At 41.2% G+C, this 24723-nt stretch overlaps 1 protein-coding gene and 1 long non-coding RNA gene across 11 annotated transcripts in view; one reads left to right on the top strand and one right to left on the bottom strand.

Moving 5' to 3' along the window:
* Positions 1 to 24723, bottom strand: part of TBC1D5 (TBC1 domain family member 5) — a 433806-nt gene that overhangs the window by 71658 nt on the left and 337425 nt on the right. For all 10 annotated transcript variants that reach the window (XM_053261522.1, XM_053261519.1, XM_053261520.1 and 7 more), the window contains one exon: positions 19386 to 19492. In XM_053261522.1, the coding sequence (XP_053117497.1) occupies positions 19386 to 19492 (107 nt within the window). The remainder of the gene's footprint in view (positions 1 to 19385; positions 19493 to 24723) is intronic.
* On the top strand, positions 7288 to 23275 carry LOC128329801 (uncharacterized). Its single transcript, XR_008309796.1, has 3 exons — positions 7288 to 7476; positions 18808 to 18957; positions 22864 to 23275. It is a non-coding gene; the product is annotated as an uncharacterized LOC128329801 (long non-coding RNA).

Raw genomic sequence — 24723 nt, 5'->3', positions numbered from 1 at the left:
GGGAGGAACCTAGGCCCATTTGACACAAATAGAAGCAAACACGGGTTTGAAACTAAGAGACCACTCACCAGGCAGACACAGTGATTCATAGCTCATTCTTACATGTGCACACTTTCAATGCAAAATGCTGATCAACACATGGCGGTAAAGCCAGTAGGTGTGATGCCATCGTTTACCATCCATGAATTTATTATCTCCACATTCAGTGATCTTCACAGGACTTAGGTGTATATCCAAAACTATGTAATAAGTACCCCCTAGAATCCACTGTATTTTCATTACTTACAATTCAGTAATTAATACAGTGCAATAACCACAAAATGATACTTCCTAGTGCAGTTTGATTTCCTGGAACTAGGGAAATCCTAGAACCTAGTATTTTCCTAGTATTACTACTAGGAAGTGGTAATTTCCTAGCATTACTATACTAGGTCCTAGTATTCTCCTAGGACCTAGGCAGCACCAGGAGAGAGGGCAAGCACCCAGACAAGTAGCTTGTCTGGGTTTGGGGTGCTTATAAGGACGGAGGGAACGCCGGCAGTAGGTGGCTGACCTGTAGGAGGCTGCCAAAGCCGGCCACCAAAGGGGGCCAGCCTTTGGTGCCGGGCCTTCGGTGTGGGACTGGGGTTTAGTGGGGAAGTTATATTAAGGTGGGGTTGGAGGTCTGGGTTGAACATTGTTAGTCCTCCTTTTATTGGGTTGTGCCAGGCCTTTTGTTATAATGTGTTTGGGTTCTCTTAGGCAGGGTGAAGCGGAGGGTGCGTACAGCAGCTGTGGGGCAGCTATTTCTGTTGCGGTGGGGAATAGAAGAACTGGCACTGGCAAAGCAGGTGGCTGTTACAGGGGTAGGGAAACCAGTAATTTAGTAACCAGGAAATTACCACTTCTGGCTTCCCTGGCAGCTCTCTGGCTTCAGGAAGCAGTTCCACTACCCACAGAACCTAGCCTTGCTCCTCTGCTATGTCAGGTCAATTCAGAATAAGACCAAAATCATCCCTGACTTGATCATGGATGAGGGAGCCAAACTGGCTTGTATAACTGAGACCTGGATGGGGGAGGCTAGCGGCACAGTTTGGGTCTATCTTCTCCAACCAGGCTACTCTGCTGTGGAGCAGGCAAGGGAAATTGGGCAGGGGTGTGTGTGGAGTGGCTGTGGTCCATAAGAATATAATTTCCCTTACAAGAGTCCCTGTGCGACAGCTGTCTTATACTTATTTATTTATTTTTTATTTTACATATTTTTATACTGCCCAAAACTTACGGCTCTGGGCAGTTTAAAAGAATATATAAAAACATTAAAACATTAGTTAAAAACAAAAACAAGAAATTTAACACAACTTCTTCAATAAATGAGTAATATGGTCTCTCCTAGATGACCCAGAGGCCAGCCTGGCTGCTGCATTCTGAACCAACTGTAGTTTCCGGACTACATACAAGGGCAGCCCCACATAGAGCGCCTTATAGTAATCCAGTCTGGAGGTTACTAGCAAATGTACCACTGTTTTGAGGTCATCTATCTCAAGAAACAGTCACAGCTAGCATATCAGCCAAAGCTGACAGAAGGCTCCTCTGGTCACTGCCTCAACCTGGGACACCACAGAGAGACTTGGATCCAGAAGCAGCCCCAGACTGCATACCTGTTCCTTTTGGGGAAGTGTGACCCCATCCAGAACAGGCAGATCAAAATCGTCTCCCAAGTTTCAACCCACACAATGAGTACCTGTCTTATCTGGATCCAGTCTCAGTTTGTTATCCCTCATCCAGCCCCTTACCGAATCCACAATACAAAAGGGAGAACACGTGAAATAAAGAAATCTCAATCAGAATACCATGTTAATGGAACACACAAATGCAGTGGAAAAATAAATACTAAATAAATGGTATAATCAATCCATATATTCATATATTGCTGTCAAACATAATGTGCACAAAGGAGGAGCCAAGCTCCTATATGGACCCAGAGAATATAGTTTCTAATGTTTCTTTGATGTATCCTTAATGTCTTTGATAATAAACCTCATGGGTCACTGTAGTTACTCAGCTCTGAGGGATCCAAGGTAGGCTTCTTCAGAAGCAGTCTAATAATTGCCTCCTTAAGACTAGGAGACATCCTACCTTCCCTCAGAAACGCATTTATAATCTCTACCAGGCCTTCAACAACAACCGCCCTGCCAGACAGTATAAGCCATGTCGGGCAAGGGTCAAGAGGACAGGTGGTGGGCCACACTGTTCCAATCAGCTTGTCCACATCCTCAGGAGTCACAAACTGGAACTGATCCAACCTAACCACACAAGAGGAGTCGCTGGATACCTCCACATCAGACACTGAAGTAATTATTGAGTGTATATTAAGTTTATATTCCTGAGTTTGGCAACTAGAGATAGATGGAGGATTCTGTTGGTGTACCATCCACCCCAACAGGAGAGGAGAGCTGGTCTTGTGGTAGCAAGCATAACTTGTCCCTTTAGCTAAGCAGGGTCTGCCCTGGTTGCATTTGAATGGGAGACTACCTGTGAGCACTGTAAGATATTCCCCTTAGGGGTCAGAGCCGCTCTGGGAAGAACATATAGGTTCCAAGTTCCCTCCCTGGCATCTCCAAGATAGGGCTGAGAGAGACTCCTGCCTGCAACCTTGGGGAAGCCACTGCCAGTCTGTGTAGACAATATTGAGCTAGATGGACCAATGGTCTGACTTGGTATAAGACAGCTTCCTATGTTCCTAAAAGCATGCCCAATGTGTATGTCTGATGAAAAAAGATCTTTATTTTAAAGTGAACATTTGATTTTCAGTGTTGGGGGAACACCCAACACCCATATATGGCAGCTGCCTAAGTTCCTATGTTCCACCCTAGTGCCCAACTAACTCCCTAACTGAGCTGGTCTCGGAGTTGGTGTTGAAGTCACCCAGACTTTTAGTGCTGGAGACTTCAATATCCATTGAAAGGCTGACTTGTCTGGTGCGGCTCCGGAGTCCAGAGCAGCCATGACAACTATGGGCCTATCCCAACTAGTTTTAGGACCAACTCATGTTGCTGGCCACACACTTGATTTGGTCTTTTGTTCAGATCAGTGGGATGTTCCATGGGTGGGGGATCCTGTGGTTTCCCCATTGTCATGGATGGACCACTACCTGGTAAAGGTTGGTTTCACAGCCACAACCCAGCCCTGCAGGGGTGGGGGGCCTGAGACGGCTGCTGGACCCCGTAGGATTCCAAAAAGCCTTGGAAAATTTTTATGTTGGTTATGCCAGTGATTCTGTCAATGCCCTGGTGTGAACCTGGAATAGGTTCACACCATCAGGGCAGTAGACATGATCGCTCCTAAGATTCTGACCTCCTTTAAAAGTGGCCCCTTGGTATACAGAGGAGTTGCAGGGTCTGAAGCAGCAAGGTAGGTGACTGGAGCACAAGTGGAGAAGAACTCAGCTTGAAATTGACAGGACACAACATACAGCCCATTGGAAGGTTTATGTGGAAGTGGTCCACACAATTCTGGTCTGCACAAATTGCTTCTGCAGGTTTATGTTCAGCAGAGATGTCCCAGGTTGTGAGGAGTTTGATTCAGGTGCCTTCCATTTCAAACCAGTCCCTGGAGACTTTATTCTGCCGTGATGCTTTTAATGGGTACTTTTGCAGACCAAATCTCTTGTATTCAAGTCAACCTGGACTCCACTGTTTTTGCAGAGTCTATTAAGGTGGTGTCCAGCAATCACTCTTGCAGTATTAGATTGGATCAGTTTCAATCTGGACAAGCTGCTTGGGCTGTGTGGCCTACCACTTGTTCTCTGGATCCTTGCCTGACTTGGCTGCTTCTATCTAGCAGGGAAATTGTTGGAGATGGCCTAGTTAATATCATTAACTCATTGCTGAGGGAGGGTAGGGTGCTTCCTTGTTTGAAGGAGGCAATGATTAGACCACTTCTTAAAAAGTCTTTCCTAGATCCCTCAGTGATGGATAGTTATAGGGCAGTCTCTGGTTGGGCAAGGACAAGGTGATTGAGAGACTGGTGGCTAACCAGCTCCAGACGGTTTTGGAGGAAACTGATTATCTAGACCAATTTCAAACTGCCTTTAGAGCCAGGCTATGGGATTGAGTCTGCCTTGGTTGGCCTGATGGATGACCTTTACCAGGGAATCGACAGAGTGAGTGTGACTCTGCTGTTTCTTTTGGATCTCTTGGCAGCGTTTGATACCATCGACCATGGTATCCTTCTTGATCACCTGGGGGAGCTGGGGATAGGAGGCACTACTTTGCAATGGTTCTGCTCCTATCTCTCAGGCAGATTCCACATGGTGGAGCTTTGTGACGGTTGCTCTTCAAAACAGGAGCTATTATATGGACTCCCTCAGGCTCCATTTTGTCACCAATGCTTTTTAGCATCTACAGGAAACCGCTGGGTGAGGTCATCAGGGGAGTTGGTGCAGGGTGTTATTTGTATGCTGATGACACCCAAATCTATTTATCAATCATCATCATCATCATCAAATGGCATTCACTCCCTAAATGCCTGCCTACGGGAAGTAATGGACTGGATGAGGGATAACAAATCTAAGCTGAACAAGCAAGATGGCCATATTATGCCTGTTTTGAAACAGTTGCTGGCTCCCAATATGTTTCTGGGCAAAACTGGTTATTACCTTTAAAGCCCTGAACAACTTGGGTCTGGGCTACCTTAGAGAGTGCCTTCTTCTGTATGATCCCCATCATATGTTGAGGTCACCTGAAGAGGTCAGTTACCACCCGTACATTTGGTGGCGACTCAGAACCAGGCCTTCTCTGTAGCTGCTCCTGGCCTATGGAATGCACTCCCTGCAGATATCCACAGTTTAGGCTCACTGCTGGCCTTTAAGGGAGCCCTGAAAACTTACTTGTTTGGCCTGGCCTTCCAAGGTTTTTATATTGTTTGGGGAAATTTTAATTGGTTTTAAATGGTTTCAAACTGTTTTAACATTGTTTTTATATTGATTTAAGCAATGTGTTTTAGATAGGGTTTGTTTTATGTCTTTTAAAACTTGTGTACTGTCCAGAGTCTTTGGATGGGTCTTTGGATAACATACAAATGTTACTAACTAACCAGGGGCACAACAAGGTTGGAGTGGGCCCAGGGACAAGATTTTAAAATGGGCCCCTCGCTGATATATGCAAATACACTTCACAATATATAGTGCACTCACACTCACATCCACATTATGAATAAGGTGTATATCTAGTTCACAATGAATCTAGTTCACAGGGGCTGATCCAGCAGGAAATTACAGGGGGTGCAAAAAGATTTCCCCCCATATAAATATTGGGGCTTGGATTTTCTCTCTTGCAAATGCACTATGCCAAGAGGTGTGAAACTAAAATTTGGTGGTGGGCTAGATTAGATTCTGATGCACCTCTGGTGAGCCACACATACATAGCCTTGAGCCCACCTCACACCACCTCCTTCCTTCTGCTCTTTCTCTCATTCCTTTTCTCCCCCCCCCCCCCGCTTAAATTAGCTGAATTCACTACTTTTTACACTAAAATGTACTCAGGGAAAGATTGATTTTTTTGTTTTTAGAAGAAATTCAGAACATATCTGCTAATACCAGCTTTTGCATGGAAAATCCTTTCATTCTTCCTCTCTCCCTTACAAAGCTGTTGCTAGGTACTTAAAAGATCCAGGGCTTGGGCTCACAGCCTCCCCACATTTTGATAATGAAACCCTTTCATGCTCTCTTAAAGGTATTCATTAAAGGTACTCTCCTCCCCACTAGCTTGTTTCACAGTTAAAAATGAATCTCCCTTTTCTCCTGTATCCTACGCACACAGCTGAGAACCAGTGTGGTGTAGTGATTAGAGTGCCAAGACTACGACTGGGGGGCTTGTGTCCCCGTTCAGTCATGAAACTCACTGTGGGACTTTAGCTGAGACACTCTCTCTCACCTCCAAACCTGCCTCACAGGATTGTTGTGAAGATAAAAGTGGGGAGGAAGAACATGCACACGACCCTGACCTCTTTGGAGGAAGAGCAGGATGTGTGTCATTCGTATATATATTACTTTTAGCCACATGGACTCCAATCCTGAGTGTGTACTCAGAAGCAATTCAAATAGCATTTTTTACACCAATCACAGCAGCATGCAATTCAGTTTGATCTTTTATTTGGTACATTTCATTTAAGCAAGAAAATCATAAGCAACTATAGTGTTTGTCTATATACCACACTATATATACACACAATGTATAGTGTGTCTATACACTATAGAAAGAAAAGCCACCATTTTGATTTCAAATAGGACAGCAGAATGTCATATATGGAGTTACCCCAATTTTGCAGAATTTAAAGATAACCAATCATTTCATGTGCAATTTAAAAAAGAGTTTCTTGTGAACTGATTTGCAAAGCCTTATTTTGATTGGTGTACACAGTACAAAAATAGACTTTTGGTGGGGGAGCATGCTACAAGCACAAAGCAAAATAAAATAAAATAGTAATATTTAAAAGGGGAAACATGTTAAGAGAACCATTTTCTCATATATTGTAATTTAAGCCACTGTGAGAACTCTGTTGCTAAAAAAGCAGCATATAAATATTTTTAATACGGGAGAGAAAGCAACACACAGAGAGACCAGATTAGAGCTATAAGCAGTGTAACTTCAGGAATAAAAAAACAAAAACAAAAACATCCATTATGTCAGAGCATCCCCCTGCCCATTCTTTTCAAAGCTTTTAATACTTTTGCACGAACTAATTTCCTCCTCACAACAAGGTATACTATTAGGATGGGGAAGGTTTTTCTTACAAGTTTGCACTAGAATAGTTCTGGCATACTTTGAAAATGTTTTTTTATTTTTAAAAAGCTTAAGTATTCTCTCTCTCTCTCTCTCTCTCTCTCACACACACACACACTCACACACACACTCACACACACACAGTGGGACTTCTCTCACATGTACAACACACACACACACACACACACACACACACACACACACACACGGTTCATGGGGGTAGGGGGAGAGAGAGTGAGCAACATGGTAGCTTGACCAAGGGGGACAAACCACACACAAACCAACTAAACAAACAAACAAACAGCAAAGGGTTGATTTTTACAAAAAGTCTTCTTACTTTCGTTCTTGGAGATAGACCAACAAGCCAACAGCCACAGCTTCCTGGGCTCTGCAGTTCCATACAAATGCCAAGAGGGGGAGGAGCACAAGACTCCAGGAGAACCAATAGGACTGGGAGAAAATTTAACCCTTTCTTGACTCTCTGCAACTGCCGAAGTGCTGATCTCCAAGAAACTCAATATTAATTCATAGGGGGTGTAAAAGGGGTGGGTGGGGAGTCATGTGACGTGCCTCTGGGGGGCCCTTGAGGAAGTGGGGGCCCCCAGACAACGGTCTCCCCTTGTTTAATGCTAGCGACGCCTCTGTAACTAACTAACTAAATATAAGGATTGGAATAAGACAGGAAGAACGACACCAGCATAGCAACAGCCTGAAGGTATGGCCAGCGGCACCATAAGACTGAATGCTGATTTAGATTGATAAGCATATCAGTTCCGACTGTCACCAGAGCAAAAAACTCCACCCAATTCAGTAATGTGTGAGAATCACTGTTCATTAGTAACAAAAATAACACAAATCAGTATGCCTATCTTTTGTCCCCCCAAGCACCTCAATAGAGAAAGGGGAGCATTTGCGAGTGCCAAACCAATCAAGTCTTTGTGTTTGAGTCATTTAGGGTAGTTCCCAGCATGGATACCTATCTAACCCTTCCCTGAGGGTGGAATCATCTATAAGAAGGGCTCCCTGCTTTTCTCCCCAGTGTGCATGAATCCCATGTGTATGCTCAAACCCTGCCTGTGATCCTTGTGAGCTCAGGTGTGCTTTCCCACCCCCTTTGAATTCCTTCATGCTCCTCAGGTTTTAGCAGGCTCTGTTCAAAGCAGCCTTTCCACCTGCAGCAGAAGCCTTGCTGACTTGTTGGTCCCTCCCAATAATACTATCGCTGAGGCTCTTCTGAAGTGGGCCTGTATGAGTTTACACATGCGCCTCTGGACTGCCCAGACCTCCCAGCCCCTTCTATAACCTGAAGGAAAAGCCTATCTTTCCACCCAGAGAAGGATGACAACCTTACAATCCACACCCACCAGCTGCACAGACAACTGGGAAAGGTCTATTGAATGTGATGCTATTCTCTTTGATTTATCCATTTATTTATTTATTTATTTATTTATACATACATTTATATCCTGCTTTTCCTCCGAGGAGCTCAGAGCGGTATACATGGTTATGTTTATCCTCACAACAACCCTGTAAGGTAAGTTAGGCTGAGAGATACATGACTGGCCCAGAGTCACCCAGTGAGGTTCATGGTTGAATGGGGATTCGAACTTGGGTCTTCCCGGTTCTAGTCCAACACTCTAACCACTATGCTATGCTGGCTCTCCTTAATCTCCTCCCACCCCTTTGCCATCTCTCTCTGCTAAGATCCTCTCTAGCTTACGCTAGTCAGAAAATAGATGCTCTGCCTAAGCTTTAGCATCTTGTAGTCAGCCACCTCTGCCCGGTTCACTGAGAGGTTGCCATCTACTGTTTTAATCTTGTGTGCTTCTGTTCTTGTCATTTCTTCTATTTTTCAAAGAAACCTATCTTGATTCCAATACTCCCCTTGAGTACTCTAACTCTGACCCAGCCTTTACCTGTGACTAGCTTTCCAGCTACCTTACAAAACAACATTATTGTATGTACGTTTGCATCTAATTTGAGCTAAATTCCCCCCACATAACCAGAACTAGGCACAGAATGTGACAACCACCACATATCTGAGCAAATGTGGTAACATTTACCATAAAGAGGATTGCAATTTAAGCAGTCAGCCATGATATAAACTGCTTGTGTGAACTGGAGCTTTGACTCAGGGCTCTAGTTGGCATTGGCAATGGAATTTTGAGGAGTTAAATTATAGGGTATCATCAGGGTGAAATAACTGATATTACACACTCACTTGTACCTATACCAGGTACTGAGCATTACAGAAATAGTTGTCCAGGGCATCAGGTTCAATCTTTGTGGAACAACATTTACTTATTATATGGATTTCTGTTTGCTTGGTGCTACAACTGTGATGCACTTAATAGAATTATTCAGGTCCAATTTTTCCAGTGATTGGCAATTACAGTTCAGTTGCATTTGATAGTGCTGTGTGGTCAAAGTCAGATGCAAACAGATGTGGAAAATCCTTGGATGTACCCTTCTTTTTAGATTAAGAAGTCTCTTATTAGTAGGACTGCCTGTATGTTTTGGAAGATGTAAAGGAAAATTTACATCTACATTACATGTAAAGGATAATTTATAAAACAATTGTCTTCTTACCAAACAAATACAGAATGTCTAATATTACATGTTTATTGCTGAAAACAAGGTGCAAGTGATATTAGGAAATGTGCACAAGAACATGTATGTTTTCTTCTACATTTCAATTTAAGATTTGAAGAGACAAACACTTTCAGAAGAAAAAACAGCATTGTAAAAGGAGGTAGCAAGCATGAATTGTCCCCTTTGCTAAGCAGAGTCCACCCTGGTTTGCAGTTGAATGGGAAACTACATGTGAACACTTTAAGAAATTCCCCTAAGGGGATGGGGCCGCATTGGGAAGAGCACCGGCATGCTTGCATGCCAAAGGTTCCAAGTTCCCTCCCTGGCATCTCCAAGATAGGGCTGAGAGAGACTCCTGCCTGCAACCTTGGGGAAGCCACTGCCAGTCTGTGTAGACAATATTGAGCTAGATGGACCAATGGTCTGACTTGGTATAAGACAGCTTCCTATGTTCCTAAAAGCATGCCCAATGTGCATGTCTGATGAAAAAAGATCTTTATTTTAAAGTGAACATTTGATTTTCAGTGTTGGGGGAACACCCATCATCAAAGAAATACATTGATAAGCGGTTTCTCATATGGAGAAACCTCTAAAGGGATTCTTCCAGGTCCCAAAGACAATGCATTACAGGGTTATACAAACATATGCTGCAAGTGTCTCAAGAGAGACAGGGGAACAGTCTTTAACAATGCAAAGCATTGAGCTTCATAAAATGTAACTGAAGCCAGATAACCTTTATTCAATTTTAAAAAGAAATGTGGCATCACAGTGTTCAGTATATGCAAGGATGGTGTAACTATTTCACTCAGATCATAACACATATTTTCACCCACTAAATGATTTTACAGAAAATCAATTGAAATATTATACACTTAACAAATATTTGTTGTGGTGATGGTAGTATTTTCACCTTAGTTAACAAGACAACATTAATAACAGTCTAAAGTCTAACACATTTCTATGTTAGGACATTTTTCATTTAGTTAGCTAGGATTCTGTATTCATTGCTGTATAGAGACCAAGAGTCTATTCCATCTTGAACTTTCTGGTTAGAAATCAATATTTTAAAAAAGCAACAGTGAATTGGAAAAATATTGAGACTATCAACTGTAACGTGCAGAGGTGCACCTAGGTAATTTTGGAGCCTGGACCTAAAGGCCTTTGGAGGCCACTCCCACCCCCCATCATTTTTTAACACATTGGTTCTTTGAGAGCACACAATTAGGAATGTGCATAGTTCGGTCTGGAGGCCATTGACAAGGCCTCCGGACCGGTCCGGAATCCCTGCGGTTCAGTTCAGAAGGGCGGGGGGGAGTTTATCTTTAAGGGGGGGTAGTACTTACCCCCCCGCCACTCTTCCCCCCCGGCGCTGGCGGTTTCCAAAACGTTCTTGTGGCGGCAGAGTTCCTCCCTGCCGCTCCTGCCCCCATCGTTGTCCTTGCTAGCATAAAAGTAGACAGAGCTGGTGGCGCGCATGTGCCCTTTGCGGCGTATGTGCTCGTCCCCGCCACTGGCGCGCGTGCGCTGCATACGTTTCTGCTAGCAAGGACAACGACGGGGGCAGGGGCGACAGGGAGGAACTCTGCCGCCCCAAGAACATTTTGGAAACTGCCAGCGCTGGAGGGAGAAGAGTGGCGGGGAGGTAAGTACTACCACCACCCCTTAAAGAGAAACTCCCCCCCATGCCGGACCGCGGGCACACCCCTACACACAATACACCACCCAGGACAGACTAAAGAGGATTTGGGGGTCCCCAGGAGGTGTGGAGGCCCTGGACATTGGCCTCAAAGTCCAGGGGTAAGAGTGCCTCTGGTAAGATGAAATACAAAATAAAGTTTTCAGTTTTGCAGTTGCAAGTTTTCCTAATGTATACCAATAATTATGTTTATCTATATTACTGACAAAGATCTTGGAAGGGAAGAATAACCCTTTTTTGCCTACATCACCCATTTAGGAAGCTTTCATTTCACTGTATAACTAGACGGGAGGGGGGGAAACACACCAATGTAACATTTTAAATGTATTTTTGGTCACAATGTATTACTGTATTTTCCTGAATCCAAGACTAGGTCCCCTCCGCCACCCAGTTCTTTAGTGTAGAAACTGGGGAGATCATCTTAAATACAGAGTCCTCTTACTTTTGGGTAAATACAGATATAATCTGGATTTAAGCTGTATTTTTTAAAGAGGTCATCAAATTTGAATTGAATGAATCTAATCGAATGAATGAATGAAATTCATAGTCTTCTTCTATTTGTGTAAATACAGTAGTAGGCTTCAGATAGAATGACGGTCAGGTTCCTTTAATACTAGTGATTTATAAACAGCAGGTTCTTCTGGTTCTTCTTCGACTATGTATGCAATTTTAGACTCTGGCTCTAGCCATTAGGTAGCTGAGTTGGACACTAAACTCTGGTATGTCTAAGCATTAAACTTTCACAGGAACAGAGGCAGCTGCCTTATGCTGACCATCGGTCAAGCCCTTGGTCCATCTTGCTCACTACTGTCTACATTGACTGGCAGCAGCTCTCCAAGGTATGGTCTTATTCATTCAATTTCCTTATTCATTCAAGTCCTATCTTGAGATGTCAGGGACTGAACCTGCATGCAAGCAGATGCTCTAGCTGTGGCTTCATCTCCTATAAGAATAGGTACATAGGAAGCTGCCTAATACTAAGACAGACCAGTGGTCAATCTAGCTCAGTATTGTATACACTGGCTGGCAGTGTAGGATTTCAGATAGGAATCTTTCTCAGCCCTACCTAGAGATGCCAGGGATTGAACCTGGGACCTTCTGCATGCAAAGCAGATGCTCTACAGTCCCATTCCCAAAAGGCAAATCTCAATTTCTTTCTGTGCCACTTTCCTGCCCTTCAACCATACAAACATACTTATTCTCTGCCAAAATTGTACTTCCTAAACTACAATTAAATATAATCCACTTAGTTCAACTAGTCAATCATTTGAAAATTACTTGTTTCTTTCTATTCTGAACTACTTAGACAAATAAATTAAATTAAAGCAGTTGGTTTTAAGAGAGACACCCTATTTATTACAAACCTTTCAACATAAATGCATAATATTATACAGGTACAAAAAAAATCAAAATTCTATGTCTGTTGCACAGGGGTAGCACCAGAAAAAGGGGTGGGGCACAGAAGGGAAAATGTGCATTTATGGGTAGGAGATCTGTGTTCCACATATTAGATTTCTGAAAAAGAAAGGGAGGGGCAGTGGGGGGGGGAACAAGTTTTAAGTGGGGGGCACTTGCCACCCCTCTGAAGACAACCTTGCTTGTTGCATACTCAAATACAAATGAATCAGCTATCCTAAATGAATAAGAATAAAAAAGTAGAAAGCAAAATTACTTATGAAATCAACCCAGACCAATTCAGAAGACGGCCATAGCAAGTTAGCTCACTTTCAGAGGCTCTTCCAAACCAGATGGTGCTATTTTTCAACTTCAGAACAAATTACAATAAACAAAATGAGAAAGCCACACAACGTACAGGGACATCACATAATATTCTTAGCACCATCACATAATACTCTTAGCACCATCACATAATACTCTTAGCACCATCACACAATATTCTTAGCACCATCGTAATCCATGAGTAAACTGTTCTATTTTTACCCGATATAACGCAGTTTATTCACGGATTGCCACAGAGTGCCAGCAGGTGGTGCTAAGAATATTATGTGACATCCTTGTATGTTGTATGGATTTCTTGTTTTATCGTAATTTGCCCTGAAGTTAGAATATATGATAGTATGGGATAAAAATGTGACAGCAAACAATGTATATGCTATTATTTTAGAATTTCAATCAAATATCTGCTTGCAAGTATCCAGTATCATGAAGAAGACTATAACTATCCAAATATAACAGCCAATCTTCGCATGGCTCTGATACAAAGATGGAGTGGAGCTCTAATGGTTATCCAGATCTGCCACATGTTCAGCCTATGCCTTCATTCCAATGTCAGAAATGGTTCTGTAGACACAGAGTGATGTGTCTGCAGATCACAAACACGCTCAACCAACATGGAATGAATGGGGGAAACCTGGTGGGCATAGGGCACTCACAGACACTGATGCACTGACTCAGATTGAATGGTTGGATACACAAGATTGCTTATTTTTATCGTGTTATTCACTCATTAATGAAAAATACTGCGATCCGATCCTACTTAGTGTAAATGTAACACTCCCAGTGTCTTAACTGCAACTGGAGTTCCTTGGGCTGGGATCCAAAGAACCCTGTGTGTGTGCGCACCAAAGCGACTTTGTCATTTAAAAACAACAACTGAATTTGGGTGCCACTATAGGGGTTGGGGAGGTTCAAGGAACTTCCATGTAAGAGGACTCTGCAGAAACATCCTAGTGGCATTGATGTTGGCACAGTTCTTTGTATCTTGGCACTTTTCCCCCTGAAATTCTACCCCAATGTCCTTAAAACTATAATGGCTTCAGAATAATTGGGAGAGACTAAAACTTTTTGTTCTTCTTTATGATAATTTCACGTGTTGTTTCTTCTGAGGCTCAGTGTTAGTATTGAAATAAACTGCCTTATTTCTAGATCACTTTATCTACATTACCATCACGGCTAGAAGATTCGTTTAAGTTTGTTTTTTTTTTGGCAGAAATACTTGGGACAAATACTGTAAGCTCTCAAAGAAAAGATAGTTGGCAAGTTCTTTGTACATCATCTAAAATGGTAATGTTCTATATAACAGTTTAGCTTCATAATAAGTCATAGTGATAAGGTTAGCATAACCACATACAAATAAGAACACCCAAAGATGAAAATTACTTTGCTTATGTTGCTGTATTAGAATTTTATTTGCTATAGGGTAAAACAGATTTGCAAAATTCACAGTTAACTTAAAACAATAGTTTAAAACCTTTTATTCCTAGGCTTGACTGCCTTCAGGAAGAAAAGAACATCTGGTTATTTAAGGAACACAATATGCTCACTTTTTCTATGACTTTTGTTTCTAATTGAGTTTTTAATTTTTCTTTATTTGAACAACTCTAGTTAGAACTGTTTTTTAATCGCTTTATATTTTTGAGATTGCCATCCCCTATGTATCTATTTTCCATCTGAAAGCGTCTGCTTTGAAAATTAACGGCACTTCTCATTGGTGGTTATACAGGAAAAAAGTTAGATAACTGCAGGATATTAAAACGACACCAAACACCTACACTAGGTGCTTTTGGAAATTTTTCAGTTCCAGTCTCACAAAATGCATGCATGCATTCAGCACACCGTTCTTCCTAAGATAATTTGAAGAGGTATATTTTCATTCTAAAGAAGGGTGGTATTTAGTAAGTGCATTTGAAACATATTTCTGTTAAGTGGCTGAAAATTTGGGGACTGCCTTCCTGCCTTAATTTGTTGTATAATCTTCTACAGCAAGTTTATACTAATAAGAGCACAGAGGCCAGAATAGTTTGGGGAAACCTCAACATGGCTCTTCCAGTATGTCTATTACTAAGGTACTTTTGAAACGTTGCAAATGAAAATAATGGGTTTGTCACACATTTTAGAAGATCAAAAAGGATGTCAAGTTATGCAGAGGAGCTTTACTAAAATTATTGGATTAAGTCAGAAAATATAGAACAATCAAATGAGACATTTTGCAACTGATATATTTGAGACACCCACCCACGCACACCATCACAGAAGGAAAGTCCAATTCTGTGATTTATTTACATAGTTTATATTCCAGGGTTCAAAGTTTATCTATTTCACTTATACTCTGCTGCTCCATGAGGAATCAAGGTAATTTACATATGACTTCCAGATGGTCTCCCACCCAGGGTTTTATAGCTGTACTTTTAAAAAAAGTCATTTTTAGAAAAAAATACAAATTATTCATAGAAAATGGAAAAAACCATGCAAATCTGCATAGTGGCAACTATGGATTTGACAACAATGCTGATGTGACCAATACTCTGATAGGCATAGCTACGCTAAGACTTATTGGCCAACATCCTTACTAACAAAACACAGACAGACCAAGGCTGTGTTGGTACAGAATGTGTGGGGGGAATGATCTCCCCTTCTTTCTGCAGCTGCCTATGCCAGCCTAAAGTATATCCCTCCCCCCCCCAACCCTAGGGATACTTTGACAACATTTCTAAGAATATACTAAGGCAGTTTACTCCAGAAAGCATAGTTTTGGTTCAGTTGTAATAACAAGAAAAACATGATTATTTTCCAAATATTTATTGATTCTAGCAAACAATTTTTTAATTGCATGAGTGATCGTTCAGATATAAACTATATAAACTGTTATGTGAACTATATAAATTGTCCATAAATTGACCCGGGGGATCGGGTCCGCCTTTCACCTGACTGCCAGCAGGGGATTGGCTCTGTGGAAGCCAGGTGAGTGGCAGAGCCGATCCCCCACCACAGGGAGTGCTGGGTGGTGCACTGCAGCTCAGAGCAGCTTGCAGGTGAGGCCGGAGCGGAGGTAAGCACCTTCTAATTCATGCTTAAAGGTGCTTCTTGCCGACACCTGCACTGACGGCTATTGTTTTGTAGTAGTGTCTGTCTCCTTTTGTCCTCAATCATATGATTAGATTATGGACTGAAATTCCTGTACTAAACACTGAGCAAATTACTGCTTTAAATACAGGATGAGAAATCTCTTGAAGAACACTTCTGAGGTGGAAAATGGGTGGAGTGTATCATTTAGTTAAAAAGTGCAGACTAATCATATTTATTTATTTATATACTGCCCTTTCAAAAATGGGTCAGGGAGGTTTACATTCATAAAATAAAAGAAATTTAGAGTTTCTTAGGTAGCATATTATTTCTTTTCTTGTCCAGCCTCTACAGGTAATGAGGCTCACACAATGGGCAAAGGAAGGAAAATCAGCCCTTATTTCACAGAATGCGTAGCCATAAAACCAGTGCACAAACCTTTTTCTCTAAAGAATAATATCCTATTCCTAAAATGTATCATCCTGAATGGTTTATGCTTTAGTGCATGCAGTGCAAAACCTGCATATCTTTAAGAGACCAAAATACCTTCAGTTTCAGGGAGAAGATGGATATTGCTTCTCACCAAAAAAGAAACTTTAATGCAGAAGAAGAATGAGAAGCTGTTAGTGTAAACAGTTGTAGTGAAAACCAATATTAAAGATAAGGAAAAGAAACCCCAATAAATAACAACTGTACATATTTAATGAAATTTTTGCACAGGATAATCACTAACCAAGAATATTGTAGACAGTACACATTCTAAAGATGTAAGAATAAGCATTTGAAGTATACACTGATTGTTGATTCACTAATGTTAAACAATTGTAAAATGCCTAGGGCCAGTGTGCGATGCTTGCTGCCCACCTCACATATTTGAACATATAAGCCATCTTCTAACGTTTATTTTATGACAAAACTTCAATGAGTCACAACTGGTGTCACAACTTTGTTTGTGTTTGGCTTCAATTTGTATGACATGAGGACAAGAGCAGTTTTTTAAGGAAGAGGTTTTTTTATTCTGGATTTGGCTGTCAGAGTTTATTTATCTATCCTATTTACACAATCCGGGGTGATCAATTTTGTTCCCAAGACAAAGAGCATCCTGCGGTCATTGGGACTTTGCAAGATGGGATTAGTGATCACCACCTTTTGGAAGGTCTTTTCTCTGTCCTGACCTTGCCAGTTTTGTGTTTGTGCCTCACTCTCTGGGGAGGAGAACTATCACTTGGTTTCTTCATCCACCTCCCTGGCCTTTTATTCATCATGCCTAGGGATGCACCTGAATTGTTTTGGTGCCTGATTAGCAAGGCACCGAAATGGTTCGGGTGGCTCCCTCCAAAACGTTTCAGTGGGGGGCACGTGGGGGGAGAACGGTAGCTTTAAGAATGAGGCACACAGGTCTCTGCTGTCTTGCCGCCATTCCAGCCAGTGGATAGCACCATGGCCGGAACAGTGGTGGGTTAGCGGAGGAGGAAGAGGTAAGGACCTGCATGCTTAAACCTCATTACCATTCTCATTCTTAAAGCTACCACTCTCCCTGTCCCCACGGCAGCTGCCCAAAATGATTTGTGCACATTCCTGTGCCGCTGGAAAGGTTCACGGAAGTCCTCCCTGGCCCCTACCCTGTTGGCTTAAATAGCTACTGGTAGGCCCTGAGGCTGTTCTGCTCTTAAATCTGATGTGGATCCTGGACATCCTTTCAAATATATCACATTCAAACATACTAGAGTCAAAGTCTAAAACACTAGCAGAGTTGTTAACAGTTGTCTAAAGAAAAGCAATTTTGAGACTGAAGTTATGCAAATCTAGTTATGCCAATCTATTTGTGTTTGCTTCTAGGCTTCTTAATACTTGACCAATCTGTAAATTTGTACAAAAGAACACCATACATCTCCAATGTTTTATTCTCCAAAAGAAAACAGACTGTACAAGGCTATCCTAAACTTTCAAAAGCTTTATTAAAAAAATGTTATTCAAATTCTCCTATTCTGCATCCCAGTCAAATATTCTTGAGGAAGCTAACTGCATATTTTAAAACAGTGGCTGACATCCTGACTAACAAAACTTTTGTATTACTAGCACAGTTGTGCTAGTGCAAGAAGATCATATAGTTGCACTGAAAAAAAATCCTAGGATTTGTACAACTGTGCAATAATTCCATCTAAAAAAATGAAATGTGGCACAGTTGTATGCTGTTGTGCAAGCGTACATGTTTGCAGAAGCGCAATACTAGTTCAGATTTTGTGCAAGTAGCTTGCGCAACAGTTTTGCAAGAGCGTCCTTCTGCAAGAGCTGTGTTAGGGTGTCAGCCAATCACTCTAGTAGAAACAACATACAAGTTTAACATATTAAAAGACATTTAACACTTAAGGACAGGGGTTCCCAATCTGTGGTATTCCCCAGATGTTGCTGAAACTACAACTTCTATTATCCCCAGCTACAATAAATTGTAACTGGGGATGATGGGAGTTGTAGTTCAGCACTATTTGGAGTACTGCAGGTTGGGAACCCCTGTTTTAGGACACGGAACATATTGTTTATTATTTATTTATTTATTCGATTTCTATACCACCCTTCCAAAAATGGCTCAGGGTGGTTTATACAGAGAAATAATAAATAAATAAGATGGATCCCGGTCTCCAAAGGGCTCACAATCTAAAAAGAAACATAAGATAGACACCAGCAACAGTCACTGGAGGTACTGTGCTGGGGGTGGATAGGGTCAATTACTCTCCTCCTGCTAAATAAAGAGAATCTCCATGTTAAAAGGTTCCTCTTTGCCAAGTTAGCAGGGGTAAGTTTATTGTTGCTGTCACAGGAAAGTGGTGCTGTTGAGGTTTCATCTGATTTTGTTTTACTCTTTTAAAAAAATGTTGGAAACACACACTGGAACATATGCCTCCAAATTAAAAGACAAACAGCAATAAATAAGAGAAAGTTTCCTCTGTTTCCCAGGCATCCAAAATTATACAGCTTGGTGGAAGCTGACTAGCAACATATGAGGGAGTGATGTTACCTGCTGCAAGCCAATAAGGGACCTGTGCAAAGCCCACAGAGGACGGCTGTGCTTTACAAACTCACCACTTCCTTTCCCCAACAACTTCAGTAAGTGCTGCTGAGAATTATTGACTTGTTAGTAACGGCAATGGCAACAAAGTATGTCATGTTAGAGATTAGAAACAGTTATGCACCCATCCGTCACAGCGTTTGGAAAGGCTCTGAGCAATCTACACCCACCACTACTGCCCACATCTCGGAAGTACAGGGTTCCAGGTTTAAAGGTACAACTCCTAGGCAAGCCTGAACCATGACACCTCTTACTGCAGAAATGTAAGCACTAGCACACTTTATACTTAAATGACAATTTCTCCCATTATTGACTTTATTATTTTCTCCCATTATTGACTCCCATCCTGACTCTCATCCATTAATGAGAAATATGACAGTCCATTCCTTTTTAAAGAGATGTTGATATTTTCCACCATTACAAAGATTTCCAAGTCTGACATTTGACAAAATTTAGCATGCCTTACCTTTGGATCTCTAAGAAAAAGAGCTCTCAAGATCAGTGAATGGACATCTCCAATAGGTGGATAATGCATCAGAAGTCCCAAACAGGTCTGATAATTACTTGAGATCACTAAAATAATAAAAAATATTATTGATATTTCTTCACTTGCCAGTTAAACATCAAAGTAATATTTCTGTCTATGAAAGCATTTTACTTGTGCTGCTCTTGAAATACAATTATCATCACCAGATGATAGTATTTTTCTAGAGCTCATTTTCAAGAGCTAACAGATTGTTTTAAAAAGTGAATGCATCTTCTGACGTCCCTGAGTTTTGAGTTGAAAACTTCATGCAATACAAAACCTAATATAACTCAGAAACTGGCTAGGGTTTATTTACAAATCTTTTTTCCTTTTTCCTCTACATGAATCTTAAAAATAGCAACAGATACATGGAAGATTCATGCTGTACTTCTCTAAAGCTCAATACAGATTTTAATAGACTGTCTTAGATTCCTATTCTCTAACCTCAGTCTAGTTAGTGTATGACTGTCCTTTTGGAAAAAAACCACAAACCTAATTATGAGTGAAATTAAACACATCTTTTCAGGCAGGACTATGTAAACTACTTCATTTCTTTAGCATCATCAAAATCCTGGCAATCCATCTGCCAGAGCTGTCAAAGCAGTGCTTATTAATTATTCTTATACTATTCACCATACAGACACTGTCTACATTGGTACTAATTGTAAATACATTTTAGAATAACTTTACTGTTTTGAGAACTTCAGTTTTAGAAATATAATCTTTTGATTAATTAAAAGTCTCTGTGAGAAATGTCCTTGGAGCACATACAAACATCATTCTGATTAAATGAAACCCCAAATATATGGACTCTTTTATGGCCTTAGAGACTTACTAGACTGATTTCCCCCTCCTTTCATGTGAGTCAACCTCATCTTCTTCGGTACCTTCCCATCTCTCCCCGCAGAGGTTTATGAGGAAAAGATGCAGGACTGGGCAAAATGAATAATTATAATCTGTGTAGGGAGCCACTTTATCATCTTCATTTCCGTTGCTGATCCGACAGCTTGTAATTTTATACATCTGCTTTCATTTGTAAAGCACTCACTTATCCTACTCATTCTTTATCGGTTCTGCCTGTTTCTTTTTCTTTCCTTTTGGTTTTTTTTGTTCATGTTCAGATACCTGCTTTTTTCCCTTTTACTTGAAGTTAGCATAATGAACGCAATACAATGGGCTCAGTCAAGAGTTCTTTCTGTCGACTATAATAAATGGGCCACACATTATATAGAACCAATCAAATCAAATGTAACATACTAAGGCAGTTATTATTATACCTTTATACTTCCTTTTAAAAAACCCAAAACCAACCATGCTGAAAGTAGTTGGTGAGTATTAAATGGATTTTGTGAAATCACATTTGATATATTTACTTCAGACATGTCTTTATCTTTCTGACTGAAACCAGATGTTACTTATTTTTTTCATTCTTGGAAATAAAATAGTGAACTATATGCTTCTTAAGGTAACTTTGGTGAGCTCAATTGATTTGACGATTAAAGCATTTCAAATGAAGATTAAACTATTAATAGGTATTTCTAATTACAAATGTTATTTATTGATAAAAATGCAGTAAGGGAGCACCATGCACATTTTCTGTCATGTGACCAAAAATAAATGATACATTTAAAGGGGCAGGGGGATGGCAGCTGACATCCTGACTAAATTACTTGACAGAAGTGCTACTGAAATTAAGTAGTTCTTTAGAGTAACTCCTGAGTAGTACAATTGAATAAGTTCGTCTAGATGGCAGCCAGTATTTTATCATTAGCAAATGTGGTAATTGTGGAATGCAAATATTAATAAAAAGTATTAGGATCAAGGATATTCTGTACCTTACACCACATAACTTACGCCACAATCTTATACACTTTTACTTGGAAATAAGTTTCACTTGTTCACTGGCATTTAACCCTAGGTAAGTGTGCATAGGACTGTAAGCTTAAAAGAGGATTAGTTCAATAAAGTGAATTCATACAGCAATTAACATTCAAAGAGTAATATGAACAAATTATATAAGGTCCATATCTTAGTTGTTTAGTGAAGTAGTGCAGCAAGCAGCAACAGTAAAACTCTTTGATCACATGATCAAAAATCCAGTAAAACAAAAATGGAAAACTGGCAAAACATAGAATGCCTTAGCTAAAAAACAGAAAATGTTATTGGAATGGTAATGAATATTACTCCTGATATTTTGTGTCTGGATTAAGCAATAAGGTCAGGTATATACAGTTTGCATCTAATTTATAGCAATTTAGGTCCTAATATTAGTTTATTTCTATAAAGTTATGTCTAAGTGTTTGTGAAAAAGCTAAATTTCCATTGGAAATTTGAAAGGCCTGTAGTTTTCAGTTTTTAGATACTACTTACCAGTGATATTTCAAAGCTCATACTGCATAGAGTATGCAATAAAATGAGCAAATCTTCCAGAAAAGAAATAATGCAACTAAAAATAATGCATATAAATAATGCATATAATGCATATAATAATGCATATAATAATGCAATATAAGCACTGTTTGCTAGATTCCCTAGCAGAGACTAACAGGCACGAACATGTCCTTGATATACATGGGAAGTGGGAACCTTGTTGCAAGTATTTACGACCAGAAACAACTGGTTCCTTCCTCATCAGAATCCTGAGTTGTTGTTCTGATGATAAGCAGGTGGCATACACTTACTCAGGAGAGCCGTATAATACCAAAGCTACACATGTGCATGCAAGACTTATCTGTCTGTCTATCGATCTATCTATCTATTTGATTTATATACCGCCCTTCCAAAAATGGCTCAGGGCAGTTTACACAGAGAAACAACAAACAAATAAGATGGATCCCTGTCCCCAAAGGGCTCACAATCTAAAAAGAAACTTAAGAAAGACACCAGAAACAATTACTGGAGGCACTGTGCTGGGGGCGGATAGGGCCAGTTACTCTCCCCCTGCTAAATAAAGAGAATCACCACTTTAAGAGGTGCCTCTTTGCCAAGTTAGCAGGGGTTCCCCTTTCACAGGGGTTCTCTGTGAAAAGAAAAATCAAAAGTTGGGATAACAAGTGGTGGTCCTTCATGGGTTTGTCACTCTGGCATGACGTTGCTCACATATAGATTATCTGCATGATCTCAAGTCAGCTTAGCTACAGGTGTATTGTTGGAATCAACCCTGATTACCAATAGAAAGATACCTCTCAAAAGGAGGAACTGATTGTACCTTAAAGCCAAACTAGATGTGGAAGTGGCAGACCCATATCGGGTCAGCTGCCAAACTTCTTAAAACAGAAGAGTGGGTGATTTAAAAGCATTGCATGGGTGGCTGGGAATTAACCCTCTCCCTTTACCTGAACTTGTCCCTGGAACAGCTATTTAGCAGTTTTTTTCCTGGTGGAGGTTTATAATTCTTTTTTTGTTATTTGCATTTCAGTGCTGTCCTTTGTTCTAAGATCTTAGAGTGGTGAACAAGAAGTTAAAAACAATCATTAAACAGAAACCTCCTCAAAATAAAACAGAAACAGCTGCAACCACTAGACGGAGATCTCAGGGCTACTCATTGGCCAAAAGTCAGGCAGTCTTCAATCTCCTCTTAAGGACTGGGAGAGAGGGTGCCGTGCAAATCTCAACTAAAAGAGTTCCATAGACTGGAAGCAATCGCTGAGAAGATTCTGTCTTGTCCACGCAACAAACTAGCTTCAGCAGATGTTGGCACACATAACAGCCTTCCCAGCTGACCTAATTAGGTTGGTTCTGTGACCATAGGCCAACATGGAAAAACTATGGGGAGAGATCAGCTCAATCCCATACCCACTGCTTTATTAAAAACCTAAGTTGCACCTTCAGACCATTTTGACTGTAAATCATTCTAGGACATAGTATGAAGGAGGAAATTATTTAGAAATATGTATGAAGGTAAAGGAAGGGAGATTGAAATGACAAGAAAGGCAGCTTTTGGCCACTTGCCATGAACTTGTACAGGCCGAGCTCGTTAGTTGCGGCACTGCTATTCATGTTTCCGTGTATCCGCGGTCACCTAATTGCCACCCAACCTCAATACCTGCAGATACAGAATGGTTAAAACCCACATATCCATGCTTTTGGGATGGCTAGAAATGACCTCTGAGGTAATTTCAGGTCGCCATTTTGTGAAAAGGAGCCATTTTGTAACTGATTTTGTAAAAAACAAACAGGAATGTGATGGGGGATAGGAGGCTGCTAAGCACCACTGCTGCTGCCATTTTTTGAGTTGTGCAAAACATAGCCAAAGTCCCCCTGCCCCGACTATCAATATATCTCCCATACAATATCCTCCTACCAACACCCCCTGCACCCTGCTCCAGCGGTGTATCTAGGGTAGGGCAGGCAGGGCACATGCCCTGGGCGCCACTAGAAGGGGGGTGCCATTTCTAAAAATAAAAAAATGGATGACTGCTGAAAACAAAATGGCCACCATGCATGCTCAAATGGCCTCTGTGAGGCTCTAGACCATTCCAGGCCTCGCAGAGGCCATTTGAGCATGTGCGGCAGCCATTTTGTTTTCAGTGGCCATTAAAAAAAAAAAATATATGGCCACTGCACATGCTCAAATGGTCCCTGTGAGGCCCTAGGCCATGCCAGGCCATGCAGAGGCCATTTGAGCATGTGTGGTGGCCTCCAAAATGGCCACCATGCCAATCTTTGCAGGTCCAAACAGGCCCAGAAATCAGCCTAGAACGGGATGTGGCAGTGAATTAAGAGGCTGGCGGGGGGAGGGGGAACCATTTGCAGGGCCCCCCCAGCCTTTTGGAAGCCCCCCAAAGGGGCTACAGGTAATTTTTTTTAATGAGCCCCAGCATACTGAAATTTGTAATTTTCCAGCATTTTTGGGTCTGGCTACATCCACTGCTAAATAGTTTTTTAAATATTAAAAGATTAAAGAACTTGAATTGTATTTTTGAGCTGATGATATGGTAAAATTATCTGAAAGATGGGTGTCATATGTTTGGACAGGGGGCGCAATTTCAGTGCTTGCCCTAGGTGCTATTTTCCCTAGATACGCCTCTGCCCTGCTCTCTCTCTCCCATCTCCTTCCACCTCCTGTATCCTGCTCTCTCCCAACCCACAGCCCACCAAATAATCTCCATATGTATGTGCGCACACACACCCCATTCCATCCTGTTGCATCCCTGCTTATCTCACCCAGTAGTGTGTGAGCTGGAGCTGCCCTTACTTTTCTCTGCCTTCCTCCTTTGCTCTTGGCCTGAGTTTTGAAAAGCCACGGAAGGGAATGGAAGGATGGAGTGTTTTGAGA

This window comes from Hemicordylus capensis, chromosome 6 (genome assembly GCF_027244095.1).
Source record: "Hemicordylus capensis ecotype Gifberg chromosome 6, rHemCap1.1.pri, whole genome shotgun sequence".
Taxonomy (NCBI): domain Eukaryota; kingdom Metazoa; phylum Chordata; class Lepidosauria; order Squamata; family Cordylidae; genus Hemicordylus; species Hemicordylus capensis.
Note: the sequence above shows the minus strand (reverse complement) of the source record. Positions and strands in the feature narration are given on the sequence as shown.